Source organism: Macaca mulatta, chromosome 4, assembly GCF_049350105.2.
Source record: "Macaca mulatta isolate MMU2019108-1 chromosome 4, T2T-MMU8v2.0, whole genome shotgun sequence".
Taxonomy (NCBI): domain Eukaryota; kingdom Metazoa; phylum Chordata; class Mammalia; order Primates; family Cercopithecidae; genus Macaca; species Macaca mulatta.
Genome location: NC_133409.1, coordinates 145960552 through 145975456, shown reverse-complemented (window position 1 = coordinate 145975456; position 14905 = coordinate 145960552). Strand labels below are relative to the sequence as shown.

Sequence of the window (14905 nt, the reverse complement as noted above, 5' to 3'; positions counted from 1 at the left end):
TCCATGATGTCCAGTTTGCCCATAAAATCTGTCCACCTATTCTAGCATTTGATGTTGTACAGTCTTAACTGTTACAGATACGGTGTCTCATTTCATCCACTAGGTTGGCTGAGCAAGCTGAGATCTTGTGGGTCCTATGGCTCCCACAAACTGCTCATAAAACAAGAGCTCCTTGATAACATCCTGGTGTTTGCTGGCTATTGGCCAGTGTGACACTGAATGTGTCTTTGCAATTTGTATTTTGTAGTTTCCCTGGCTCTTGGATGATTTTCTGTAGTTATGGATATGGATAATGCTAGGATATTACAGTGTCAAGGTCAGCAAGTCCAACTCCCTCATTTTACAGGTAATTGTATTTAGACCCTGGGAGAGAAAGTGACTAGTTGGAGACAGACCTCACTTAGGTCAATAGTTTCCAAACTGTGTTCCAGGGATCCGTAGGGTTCTGCAGATGGGGAGGAAAAGCAGGGGACAGACACGTCTGAAGCCCTGGCTGCACTAGTACAGCCCTGCTGTTGTCCATCTCATACATGGGGGATCTTTCTAAAATTATATTTGAAGAAAATCTTTCAGTAATTTCTTTTAAAGTTTGAGAATTGCTGTTTGAGCCCGGTTCCCACAAGATGCAGACAAGGAGGTTGAGGATCAGATTTTGGCTGAATTACGGTGATGAAATAGATGATTCATTAGCTCATTCATTCTAGGTCCTGGGGATCTGGCCGTGAACAAAGCAGTGGATGTCCACCCTCATGAAACTGACATTCTCTTGGTGAAATTAAACCATAGAAAATTAAACATATAAAAAAGGCCAGCATGCGTGCTCAAAGGAGAAGATAAAGCAGGGAAAGGATGGGAGAATGACACAAGGGCACAGTGTTGGGTGGGCTGGCCTGCGAAGGCCCCTCTGAGGTGGATGAAGCTAGGAGAGAGCCATGTGCACTGAGGGAAGAGAGTTCCAGGCTGAGAGATCTGCAGGGGTAGTTACCCCCCGGTGCAAACATGCTTGTGTTCTCAGAAAGGGAGGTGGCTTGTCCCTCTGGACAGGAAACAGGCTTCAAAGGGATCTTGCAAAACACATGAGAGATCCAGAGTAGCTGTATGTTTTGCCCCCTGCCCCGCAAATGTGTGCACAACAGGACCCAGCACAACTCCTCCCGTGGAGACAGAGCACTGGAGAAGTATTTTGATTGGCCTCCCACACCCAGGCCAGTGCTTCCTTTGGCAGCTCCTGCCCGTCCAGTAGCTGAAATTCTCCTGGGGTCCTGGAGCTGAGGCTGGCTAGTTATTGTCATTGATAGGTGGCTCAAGGTGTATTCTGATCCACTGGGACTGGCACTGGGCTTCCTCTGTGAGAACCTCGCTTTAGTAACTCCTTTCCTTGGTCACTCATGCACCCATCTTTGTCACTCAGTTGAGGAATGAGACATGGTCAGGATTGGTGGAGAATACAGTTCCCAGAAAGGAGGAGGGCTGGGGCTGAACTTCCAACTCTGCCCTTGAGTTCCGTGGGTTTTTGGCTGGCCAGGGACCCATCTTGCCCTTGGTTTTGCCATCTGTGACTTGGATAATTGGAAACACATCTCTTGGACATTATAGTGAAAGACAAAAGAAGTCATGGATGCATTCCTGGCCCAGTGCTTGGCAAATATTAGTCACAAAATAAGTCTTTGAAGAATGAATGTTGAATGAATGGATGAATAGGTGAAAAGAAAATTACCTTGAAATAGAAAAGCATAGATAAAGCAGCACTTTCCAAACTCAAGAATGTCCCAGAGAACGAATTAAACCTTATTAAAACAAACAAGCCGGGTGCGGTGGCTCACGCCTGTAATCCTAGCACTTTGGAAGACAGAGGCAGGCAGATCACGAGTTCAGGAGATCAAGACCATCCCAGCCAACATGGTGAAACCCCGTCTCTACTAAAATACAAAAATTAGCATGGTGGCATGTGTCTGTAGTCCTAGCCACTTGCGAGGCTGAGGCAGGAGAAATGCTTGAACCCAGGAGGCGGAGGTTGCAGTGAACCAAGATTGTACCACTGCACTCCAGCCTGGCGACACAGTGAGACTCCGTCTCAAAAAGAAAAAACAAAAAACAAAAAACAAACAAAAACAAAGATGACTGGAATCCAGCCTGGTCTAAGCAATGTTTTTCATGATAATCGTGAGCTCATCTGCACAAGGACTTGGTTTTTCTGCGGGAATTCTGTGTGGCCCCAGCAGTGGAAGGACCCATCTCAGCTAGTCTGCACTGGTTCTGGCCAAACACCCTAGGATTATTGCTGACTTGGGAACACTTTTCATGTTAATTACTCTGTAGGTTGTATCAATTCAAGCTCTAAACCATATGTAATACAGATTTGGGTCTTCCATTTTTATGGGAAACTGTTTTTTCACCCAGATCCCTGTGCAGACACAAGCCACTGGCATCTCGCAATAGCCCAGCAGCCTTTGGAGGGTCCTAGCTTTAAGCAGAGGTCTCAGTTCACCCAGCCCAAGAATGCAGTCCCTGTCCCTGACAGTTTCTGGTCTGGTAACAGTCCCCGCAGTTACCACATCATCAGCTTTCCTTCTCATGTCACTGACTTTCAGTTCCCTCTTCATTTCTTCCTTTCTCGTGAGTTCAACCATGTCTTACAACTTTGTTTTATATTTTATTTAATATTGCGCTTTTTATTGTTATTGTTGTTGTTTTTGTTGTTTGAGACAGGGTCTCTGTCACCTACGCTGGAGTGCAGAGGCGCCATCATAGCTCACTGTAACCTCGAATTCCTGGGCTCAAGCGATCCTCCTGCTTCAGCCTCCTGAGTAGTTGGGACTATAAGCACGTGCCACCATGTCTGGCTAATTTTTAATTTTTTTTGTAGAGACAGGGTCTCACTATGTTACCCACACTGGTCTTGAACTCCTGGCCTCAATCGATCTGCCTGCCTCCGGCTCCCACAGTGCTGGGATTACAGGCATGAGCCAAGGCACCTGATCTCTTGTTTCTGAAGCTGGAGAGGTTCCTCTTTAGCTCAGCCCACCGTACTACTGGAGCTGGAAGTTCCTTAAGACCTGAATGAGAACCTCCATTTTTTCCTGTTGCAGGTATGTAGGTGAGTGTGAGTGGGTGTGTACATGTATATGTTGCCCAGATGTAACTTGGATTTCAGTCCTGGCTGCTGGGGACACTTTCAGAATCAAAATGTCTTCATTAAAAATCACTCCAAAAATTAGTTATCTGAGATGGCAGTGTTTTCTCTAAAAAGGTATTCTGCTCAAATTCACATCCTAGTGTCTTTCGAATAACAGCTATTTACCAAGCACTTAGAATGTGCCAGGTCCCGTGCTAAGTGCTTCATATGCATCATTTACTCTAATCCCCTCACAACCCTATGAAGCGATACTATATTTATATTCACTTTACAAATGAGGAAACAGGGATTTAGAGAGATTAGATAATTTTCCCAGGTTTATACAACAGAGCCAAGACTGGTATTTCTCTAAATGTCTACATTCTACATCCTCTCTAATCATGATTTCAGAAATTGCTTTGCAAGCAACATGACAGTTTTCTTGTTACACTCCATGGGTCAAGCAATTATTTATACATTGGTTAAGAAAGTGAGATCAGGCCGGGTGCAGTGGCTCATGCCTGTAATCCCAGCACTTTGGGAGGCCAAGGCAAGTGGATCACCTGAGGTCAGGAGTTTGAGACTAGCCTGGCCAACATGGTGAAACCCTGTCTCTACTAAAAATACAAAAAATTAGCCAGGCATGGTGGCAGGCACCTGTAATCCCAGCTACTCAGGAGGCTGAGGCAGGAGAATCACTTGAACCCAGGAGGTGGGGAGGTTGCAGTGAGCCAAAATCGTGCCATTGCCCTCCAGCCTGGGCAATAAAAGAGAAACTGTTTCAAAAAAAAAAAAAAAAAAAGAAAAAAGAAAGAAAGTGAGATCGAATGGCATGACAAATACAAAAGGACTTTTTATACAATATTATGGAGATGGTGTCATTGTGTAGTTGTTGTAACTCCCATTACCATGTTGGACCCAGTATCTTCCATCTCACTCAAAGGAACTTATGCTTTACATGTTTAAACCTCTCCATCCAAATGGGTAAAGATTCATTTTCCCCAAACAATCCCTTGGACTTTTTAGTAGAACATTGAATGGAAGATCTGGTAAAGCTCTGAATGTGTTCGTTACGCAGTAGAAACATCTATTTGGAAAACAACTCACGTAGGTGACATATGTTAATCCATCCCCCTGGTATCAGAAGGTGTTAACTGAGCCCCTGTGAGTGCAAGACACTGTATCCCCAACAGCCTTGCTTCATCTGTGTGTATGTGTATGTGTTATTTAATTTAATTTAATTTTTTTGAGACAAGAGTCTAGCTCTGTCACCCAGGCTGGAGTACAGTGGCAAGATCTCAGCTCACTGAAACCTCTACCTCCCAGGTTCAAGCAATTCTCCTGCCTCAGCCTTCTGAGTAGCTGGGATTACAAGTGCCCACCACCACGCCCGGCTAATTTTTGTGTTTTTAGTAGAGACACGGTTTCACCATCTTGGCCAGGCTGGTCTTGAACCCCTGACCTCATGATCCACCTGCCTTAGCCTCCCAAAGTGCTGGGATTACAGGCGTGAGCCACCACACCTGGCTTGATCTGTGTGTGTGTGTGTTTTTTGTTTTTTTTTTTTTTTTTTTTTTTTTTTTTTTTTTTTGAGACGGAGTCTCGCTCTGTCGCCCAGGCTGGAGTGCAGTGGCGCAATCTCCACTCACTGCAAGCTCCGCGCCCTGGGTTCACGCCATTCTCCTGCCTCAGCCTCCCATGGAGCTGGGACTACAGGCGCCCACCACCGCACCGGCTAATTTTTTGTATTTTTTTTTTTTAGTAGAGATGGGGTTTCACAGTGTTAGCCAGGATGGTCGATCTGTGTTTTTAAAAATTTTAATAATAAACTTTTTATTTTGGAACAATGTCAGCTTCACAGAAAAGTTGCTAAAATAGTACAGAGTTCTGCATATCCTTCACCCAGTCTCCCCTAATGTTAACATCTTACATAACCATGGCCCATTTGCCAACACTAAGACATTAATATTGGTACATTCCTATTAACTATACTGCAGATTTATTAGAATGTCACCAGTTTTTCTACTAATGTCTCTTTTCTGTCCCAGAATCCAATCCAGGATTCCACACTGCATTTGGTGGATCCATTTTTAAACCCACTCACTTAGTATTAAAATAGCATTGTTTTATTTGCTTCACTTTGGGCTCAAATTCAAGAAAGACAGTTGAGCTCTTTTTCCAATTCTAGGGGGAAGACAGCCAAACAAATGGTAAATAAACCTCCAGACTTCTTTGGTTCCCCTGAGTTAGGAGTTCACCCTTGAATCCTGTGGGTAACCCAACTCTGTAATCATGAAATCAGCACGTAAGGAAGAATCTCCTCAGTTGGGTGTGGTGATGCACCTGTAGCCCCAGCTACTCAGGAGGCTGAGGCAGGAGGATCACTTGAGCCCAGGAGTTCAAGTCCAGCCTGGGCAATGTAGTGAGACCCTATCTCTAAAAAAATTAAGAAAGAAAAAACAGAAAAAGAAAGAATCTCCTGCTATGCCCTAACTCAGAGTCTAGTATGCATCCCTGTGGGAGCACAAGTTAGAAGCAGAGTTGATAGAGCACACTGCCTGTGGTTTGCCCTGTCAGACCTCAAGTCCAGCTGAGTCTTAAGACTAGGGGGTGACTCAGTTCACAGCTGTGGCATCATCCCAGTGTCCCCTGGGTAGTGCAGGGAGAATCTATAGGGCAGGAGAGGCCACAGCCTAGATGGGAGGCAGTATTAATTCCTACCTTGGAGCAGGACCCCAAAAGGACTTCTGGGTCCACCAAAGAAAACAGAGAAAAGAGCAGGGGTGATGGCCCTGAATACATGATCATTTCCAGGGAACTTTCTAGATGCATTCCCTCTCTGCCTGTTTCACCTCAGGGTGATCAGTAAGAACCTGCAGTGGGATGTTGGAGGTTGTGCCTGAATTCTGGGGGGAAAAGCTCATAGTGGGCTGAGGGCTGAGGCCCCAGGCCCTCTACTTGAGGGCAAGCAAAGAGTCCTGTGGACACCTTGCTAGGAGCATAGGTGATGAATCAGCGGAAGACACTTCTGTTTCCATGACAACCGGATATAAGCCAGTCTGAACTTTTAAATCCAATTGTTTAGTAAACTCTTAGCGTTAGAAGAAGGTCTATGTGGAGGATTGTTATTATCCATTAAAAACATTGTTTTGTTTGGTTTGATTTGAAGTGCTAAATAGGTCAGAGTTGTTTTGCTGTTGGCGAAAGCCTATAATGCGTTCAGTACAGAGAGAAAAATGTGAGTTTTCACATACATTCTCGTTCTATTTCTGCAAACAGAAACTGTGTGACCTAGGTCCCAGGGTACATCCTTCCTTTATCCATCCATCCATCTAACCAACCATCCAAACATCCATCCACTCATCCATCCATCCGGCCGATATTTATTGAGCCTCACCTTTTTCCTGGGCAGGATTTCTTACCTGTAAAATGTGAGAATTCGCTGGGATCCTATTTCTGACCTAGGATCCCAGAATCTTAGGAGTCTCAGGGCAGTGTTTTGGGGGCTACCTTCCTAGGGAGGGTGGGGTGATGGGACAGAGTCTCAGAAGAGCCTCAACCCAGAACAGCCACATTTTTTGTTGTTTTATATATTGGGTTTCCACTTAAGATTTCTTTTGAACAAAGGCTCCCTAACTGAAAACTCACTGCCCCAAAGGGTCTCTGTAAACCTTCCAGTAGTGGCACTGTAGCTTCAAGCCAAACTGTTTTTCAATCAATACCCCTGCAGTGTAGGGCATAGAAATAAAATGGTAAATAAACCAGGGTCACTGCTCCTCGGAGGCTGGCTGTCACTGTGAAAATAAACTGAGATAATAGGTGGGAAAGCCTGCTTAGGGAAACGATTGTTGTTAAGATGATAACAATTATTATTATTACGTTGGGGTCGGGTATTCAAGATATACCCACAGGAAAATGCAGATTACAATTCAGTCTGCAATTAGGGACCAGAGAGGAGCAGCCAGTTCTCAGGTGCTCCATGCTGGGATTCTGAGCATTTGTCGGCGCCTCCCCAGGGGCTGCTGCGCCCCCCGCTCCCCGCGCGCCCACCACGCACGCTGCTCTGGGAGCAGGGCCTGCGGCGGCGCCTCGCAGTGATTGGCTGAACCGGAGGTTGTTGCTAGGCTACCAGTGCGCCCTGAGCCTGGGGCCCCGCAGTCCCATCCTCTGTGGCTGATCCATCCCTCGCTGCAGACCTAATTCCGGCCCCCTGTGAACGGCATCCTCAGCAGCTTAAATTATCAGCCCCAAGAGCCCGTCTTTCTATGATTTTTCATTTAGCAAGAGGCCACGTGGAGATGGGGAAGAAAAGCCTTCTGTTTTCATCCTCTGGGTCATCTTGAATAGCGACTTCTCTCTCTGGGCCTCAGTATCCCGCTTCAGGTTCTGGAGTTCGTTCATTTATCCATTATTCATGCCTGCGTGCATGTTTCTTAAGTGCCGACCGTATTCCAGGCACTATATTGAGTGCTAGGGACAAAGGAATGAACAAGACAGAGACCATCCTTGCCCTTGTGTAGGGGGGAACATTATCCACCTAAACAAATAAACGCATGTACAATTATCCCTTTTCTTCCCCTTTGATGATTTTTCTAGCCCCTTTTTCCCCCTACTATATCTGTAGGATCCCCCAAGTTGACAGGAGAGGGAGTGTTCTCCCAGTCAGGCCTACACTATTCTGAAACTGGGGCGCACCCTCTCGCTCCACGCTCGTATTTTGCTCTTTTGATTCCACACTTGAGCCTGACCACAGCTTGATAAGGATGTGGGGGCTGGGATCACTGTCTTCTGTTCAGATGAGTAGGCTGAGAGTCCGAAACATCCAAACGCTTTGTCACATAAGGAATGATTGCCATACCCAATGTTTGAGCATTTACTGGGTACAGGCACTTTAAAAGCTGTCTGCCTCTTCATAATCCAGTAAGGTAGGTATTCTTAGACTAATTTTACAGGCAACAAAGTTGAGGATGAAAGATGTTATTTAAGTGGCCAGTGATGATCTAGATAGCATGTGGTGAAGCTGGGATTTGAACCAAATCTGCCTGGCTCCAAAGCCTAAGCTCTTTCCAAGAAATGGATGTGGTCACGGAAAGACTCTGATCAGCTGGGCACAGTGGCTCATGCCTGTAACCCCCGCACTTTGGGAGGCTGAGGTGGGAGGATTGCTTGAGCCAGGGAGTTTGAGACCAGGCTGAGCAACAGGGCTAGAGACCCTGTTTCTACAAAATAAAAAGAATTATCCAGTATGGTGGCACATGCCTGTAGTTCCAGCTACTCAGGAGGCTGAGGTGGGAGGATACTTTGAGGAGCCTGGGCAACAGAGTGAGACCCTGTCTCTAAAAAAAAATTTAAATCAAATTAAAAAAAGAAAGACTCTCCGAGTGGCTGAAACTTGGAAATATAGCTTCCAAGTGCCCTTCAAAAATCTCCCGGTCTCAACATCTTTTTACATTTTATTTTTTAGAGGCAGGGTCTCACTCTGTCATCCAGGTTGGAGTGCAGTGGTGCAATCATGGCTCACTGCAGCCTTCACCTCCCGGACTCAAGTGATCTTCCCACCTCAGCCTCCTAAGTAGCTGGGATGACAGCAGCATGCATGCCACCATGCCTGGCTAATTTTATTATTATTATTTTTATTTTTTGTAGAGACAGGGGTCTTGCTATGTTGCCAGAGCTGGTCTCAAACTCCTGGGCTCAAGCGATCCTCCCATCTCATCTTCCCAATGTGCTGGGATTACAGGCATGAACCACCACACCCAGCATTGACCCAGCATCTTATTTACTTATTTTTCTTGGCACATTAGACTCATAAAACCTGGTGAGCTGACCACACTAATCAATATTGTTAACTCTGCTGTCTACCCATCTATCTGGGATGATCTTGCCTTCAAGCTTTTATTGGGTAATTAAGTCAAGTAGCTCTTCCTTGGGGGCATCTCCATTGCTCTCAGGTTTTTGTATTCCTTTGTTCACATACTGAGAGGCTTGATGGGCATAGATTATGGCCCATCTCTGCCCTGGAGGAATTTCCAGCCCTCAGGGGAGGTTTCTGAAGACCTTTGTATGGGCAAAGCTCAGTGATAGGCTATTGTGAGAGGAGGAGGAGAACCAGATTTGCCCTCAGAGAAACCCCTCCTCTGAGCAGAAGTGGATGTGCCTAGGGTGGGCTGAGGGGTGGGAACAGTCAACCTTGAGTACCCTGATCAGGACACATTGGGTCTGCGGTGCTGCTTCTAATAACCTTGCTGTGGTTAGTATGGGACTCTGTGTCTCAGAGCCTGGCAGCATGCAGCTCGGAAGGAGGCCTTTAAATGGGAGAAGGTGCTGGAAAATATGGTAATACATAAAGAAGTAAGCTAAATTTATCCCCTCTCTCAGCACCCAGCAATTGCTATGCTTAACACTTAACTTTCTACTAGCATAGATTTGTTTAACCAGATTAGTTGCTGGGCGAGAGAGAAAGGAGAGAGATAGACAGAGACAGAGACAAAGAGAGACACAGAGAAAGACAGAGACTTTGAAGACAGACAGGAACACGCACACATACACACCCCCCCCCACACACACACCTGGAGAGAACTAAGAAGATGCAGAGCTAACAGTATCTTTTGGTGTGTGGCTTCAGCCAGCAGCAGCAGAGCTAGACTGAGAGAATCAGACAACTTCCTGCCCACTTCCTCCCAGGCTACATGACTGGCTAGAGCATTGCTAATTTCCAGATAGCACCATTTTCAGATGTCAGTACTTTGGAATGTCGACACTGTTTCCGTTATTTTGTCCCATGTTTTGTTCCTGTCACCCACTCCCACCACTGAATAGGTGAGTTGACTGTAGATGAATAATATACTAAAGCCACCATTAAAGTAAACATTATAAGACTTTAAATATGCATGCCTTTGACCTAGCATTCTCACTTCTAGGAATTTATCCTAAGGAAAATAAGTATATGGATAAAGAAGTTAGCATGAGATTGTTCATTGCATCATTTATTTAGAAAAGCAATGAAACAAACTAAATAGCCAACCACTCTTGGTTTCCTGATCAATAAATAATGGTATAACCTTACAACAGTTTTCCATACTGCTTTTAATATTAGAGTATAGGCTGGGTGCAGTGGTTCATGCCTATAATCCCAGCACTTTGGGAGACCAAAGTGGAAGGATTGCTTGAGACTAGGAGTTCAAGACCAGCCTGGGCAACATAATGAGACCCTATTTTTACAAAAATAAAAAAGTTAGCTGGGTATGGTGGCACATGCCTGTAATCTCAGCTACTCAGGAGGCTGAGGTGAGAGGATTGCTTGAGCCAGGCATTCCAGGGTGCAGTGAGCTATCATGGTGTCCAGCTTGGGTGACAGAACAAAACCTTATTTGAAAAAACAAATTAGGTTATAAATGAATATTTGTTGACCTGGAAAAACATTCACAACAGATTAAGTGAAAGAAGCAAATTACAAATAGTATGTATTGTATGACCCTTTATAAGTATGAATAAAAATAAAATATATAGTTTAAGGAGACAGACCAAATGTTAGTCACTAGGAGGAGGGATTCCAAGACATTTTATTTTTTTTCTGCTTATCTGCATTTTTAAAAGTTTTTCCATAATGAGCATGTCTGAGTTTTGTAATAAGAACAAATTTCCTTGCTTCCCTCCCAGGGGTGGCTTCTGCTGGGAGATCAGGCATTCCTGGCTCCCAGGCATCATGGGAAAAGCCATTGACCCTTGCAAGGTGTTAAGCTGGTCACTAAGAATTCCCTGCCCCGGCTTGACTCCCCATCCCGGCTGGTCTTATGGGCGAGACCTCAGTGATCCAACACCTTGGTATCCAAATGAGCAGTTGCTGCATCACCTGTGAGTGGGTTAGCCTCTGCCCTCCCTTGAGGGCAGACACTGTTTACCACTGTTGGCACATGGTAAGTCTAACCTTACTAAAACTGTAGGGCCTTTCTGCCTCCCAGGAGCACCCTCCCCTGTAGGAGGGTAACAGCTATGATGATCCATTGCTCAGGGCGGTCCCTACTACACATAAGCAGGTGTAATTCTGAAGGTTGGAAAAAAAAAAAAAAGGCTGTCACCATGGCAACCCAGGCTTGCTCAGCCTCTTCATTCCTGAGATCAGTCCAAATCCCAGGGAAAGAAGGTGGGGTATGGAGTCAGAAAAATCACTGCCTGGCTGCCTGACCTCAGGCAAGACACTTACCTTTTCTCTGTGTGAGTTTCTGCATCTGTAAAATGGTGCTGAAGCTTCTTATCTTACCTCCAGGACTGGGGTGAATAATCTGTAAACTGTAAAATACAAGAGGAGTAGGGCATCCTTAGTTTTGGCTTGTCCCCAAATTGCCATGTGACTTTGGGCAAATCACTTAACCGCTCTGTGTCTCAGCTGCTCTGTTTATAAATAGGCGAGTAAGGCACACTGATTACTTCCCAGATGTATTGCGAGGTGCCTGTGAGAATCCCAGAATCTCAAAACTGGAAGGAATCCTAGCCCTACCACTCATGCAGGAATCTTTTTGATAAACTCTCTGACAGAGGTACTTATCCAGCCTCTGCCTGGTTACCTCCCATGGCGGAAAACTCATGACCACACAGCTTCCCTTGTAGCCATTGCTACATGACACTAACTATAAGAAAGTTCTTCACTATAGCGTATTACAGCATGTTTTACAAATAAATGTTTGTTTAAAAAAGTTAGCAATCCTTTCCAGAGCTATCTTCACTCCTGATTTTCCCAAAGGCTTGCACAGGGTAGAGATGAGCAGTGGTCAGCAAAAAGTAGGTGTGGGCTCAGCTCCAGAAGAAGCTTTTGGCTTAGCGTAGTAGAAGGAGCCCAGGCTCTGGGGTCACACAACCTAGGTTGAAATGCTAACTTTATCCACTTACTAACTGGCTGACGCTGACCCTGGGAAAGTTATATTACCTATCTGAGCCTCAGTTTCCTGATCAGTAAAAGGAAGATAGAAATACCTATCTCCCAGTATTGTTGTGGGAATTAAGCAAGTTATCACTTCTTATTAAGCTGACAACACAGACTTCCCTGGTGGGATTCTGGGGACTTGGGGTGGGGAACATTACACCCTCTTCTGCCACCCTGAATAGCACATCTGCCCTCTGAGCACATGGCACAGGCGAGCCTTACATACTCCATATCTCAGGGTCATCTCCCTCTCAGACCTGGACCAGGGCCATAAAGGAAAGGTGACACAATGGTTTCAAGACAAAGTTCACCTCCTCCACGTGATTCACCGGCCCAAGGCCAGCACCCCCTCCCTGCCCACAGACTCAATGGGCACAAAGCAAGTATCCCAGGGCATCACTTGGGAACAGCTTCCAACTGCACCAGTGTTTTCATAGGAATCTCATACAGGATCCCAGAACTGTGGTCTGGCAGTGGACTTCCAGGCAGAGTGACAAGAAGTTGCGGAAAGCTATTTGGGGTTGGGGTAAAGTGTTCCTTTAGCTGTTGATAAGAAGGTGTCTGTCACGTAGCAACTCCTGGACAAAGGTCAGGACGCCTGGGTCCAGCTCCACCATCGCCTAGCTCTGGGCTCTCTGGAGCCAGCGACTTCCTTCCTCAGTGTCTTGCTTTCCTCATGTGCGGGACAGCAGGCCGATTCCTGGGGCTTTCCCAGCTCCCGAATTCTAGGTTTCCCCATTTGTTGGATGAGTTGGAGAAACCACCCTAGACCTCCCTTGGCCCCTGGCCACTGGGTGGCGCCGACCACCCCCTCTTCTCTGCTTCCTTTGCAGATGAGTACCTCAGAGTCCTCAATGTGGGTGTGGCCGAGGTGAAGAAATCCTTCCTGGGGCCCTTGTCCCCGTCCTGCAAGATGGTGCAGATGATGAGGCAGTTTCTGTACCAGGTCCTGCCCGAGGACTCCTACAAGGTCACCACGGGAAAGCTCCATGTGAGCCTCACCCGCTTCACGGACGGGGAGAGTGTGGTGGTTTCAGAGTTCACGTCCAAGGAGGAGCTCATTGAGGCAAGGGGGCTGGGAGGGAGGGAGGGCCAAAGAGGGGGCATGGGAGGGCTGCTCCTGCTCTCTCTCCACCACCCAGCCCGATGCCTCACCCATCTGCCTCACTTCCCTAGTCCTTCCCTTGCTTCATGCCCCCAGTGTCTCCCTGTGCAAGGTGCAGTGTTAGATGAGATGGACACAGAAGCCCAGGACAAACCAGGCTTGACCACCACCCTCAATGCTTTGGCCTTCACGTCCGTCCTGTCTGGCCCTCTGTGCTAAGCCTGAAGCTTCCCAGAGGCCCAGGTGTGACCTGCAGAGGGCCCGGGGCTCTTTCAGGGCCTTCCAGGCTGGGCTGCCCTGCGTCCTCTCTGAATTACTCACAGTTTGTGAGAACAGTCAGGCGAGACGGGCCCCCATGCCCCCTTTCTGCCTCCTCACTTCCAGTGGCCCTTGATAAGGGATTGAATTACTACCAAATCAGTTATCACTTAGAAAAGTGCATGCTAGGCCGGGCACGGTGGCTCAAGCCTGTAATCCCAGCACTTTGGGAGGCCGAGACGGGCGGATCACGAGGTCAGGAGATCGAGACCATCCTGGCTAACACGGTGAAACCCCGTCTCTACTAAAAAAATACAAAAAACTAGCTGGGCGAGGTGGCGGGCGCCTGTAGTCCCAGCTACTCGGGAGGCTGAGGCAGGAGAATGGCATGAACCCGGGAGGCGGAGCTTGCAGTGAGCTGAGATCCGGCCACTGCACTCCAGCCTGGGCCACAGAGCGAGACTCCGTCTCAAAAAAAAAAAAAAAAAAAAAAAGAAAAGTGCATGCTAATTCTGAGTGCACTGCCCTAAGCTCATTAATATGAACTTTAGTTATGAACAATGATTGCTGGAGAGGGCTGCAGATAGGTCCCATTGTCTTTCGGGACAAAGGGGTCAAGCTGCATGGCCTCCACCCCACATCTCCACTCTCCTTCCTTCCCCACATACAGGGCCTTTGCCTCCCCATCTGCATCCCATACTGGCCTGGCAGTAATCCTGGGGATGAGGGATTAATAGGCAGTGTGCACGGACACCTCCTCCACTCCTCATGGCCCCCTGGGTTTATCAGCAGCCGGCTCTTCCAGATCTGCCTCCTCACGCCCACCCCCGTTCCGACTTCATCGCCCACTGCTGCAGTTTTCTCTCCCCGGCCCTCTCCGCCACCTTCCATTCCTACCATGCCAACCCTAGCAAACCACACACAAGCCAGACCTCTGGGCCTTCCTACCTGCCGCTCCCTCTGCCCGGGATCCCCTCCCTCCTTCCTACGCTGCTTTGCCTGCTGCTGAAACCCAGTCCCTCCTGCCAGGGCACTTGCCTTCATCCCCTCCCACCCTGCCTGCACCCCTCTTGTGGAGCCACAGTGCCCATGCTCACCTCCACCAAGCCCCTGTCACCCCACTGCACCGTCACCCACTTGCTCACTCCCCCCTGTAGAGCACTCCCAAGGGTGGGCCTCTCAGCCTCCTTTGCTGACACACATTAGTGGTTGTTGAATCCCACTGGATTCATGAAAGTTCAGCATCAGAAGGAACCCTGAAGCTATTGAGGACCCCCTCCCACTTTAATGCTGGGATGTCAGGGCCAGACGGACCAAGTAGGTTACCAAGGACCCCATTAGTGAGGACCAGGCCAGGAATTGAACTCGGAGCTTTGCTTCCCAATGCGGCACCTTCACTTAGGATTTAAGGAGGTCCGGCCTGGTGGTGGATGGCCCAGCAGCGGACAGACGAGCCGTCCCCACCCCGCCCCCTGGGCCTCTGGCATCTCAGCCCTGTTCTCTCCAT

The 14905-nt window shown here is 47.5% G+C and overlaps 1 protein-coding gene across 10 annotated transcripts in view; it reads left to right on the top strand.

Moving 5' to 3' along the window:
* Window positions 1-14905, top strand: part of PNPLA1 (patatin like phospholipase domain containing 1) — a 74129-nt gene that overhangs the window by 38053 nt on the left and 21171 nt on the right. For 8 of the 10 annotated variants that reach the window (XM_078000207.1, XM_078000206.1, XM_078000204.1 and 5 more), the window contains one exon: window positions 12869-13101. In XM_078000207.1, the coding sequence (XP_077856333.1) occupies window positions 12949-13101 (153 nt within the window). In that variant the 5' untranslated portion in view covers window positions 12869-12948. The remainder of the gene's footprint in view (window positions 1-12868; window positions 13102-14905) is intronic. The other 2 variants (XM_078000208.1, XM_078000205.1) reach the window with 1 other exon arrangement.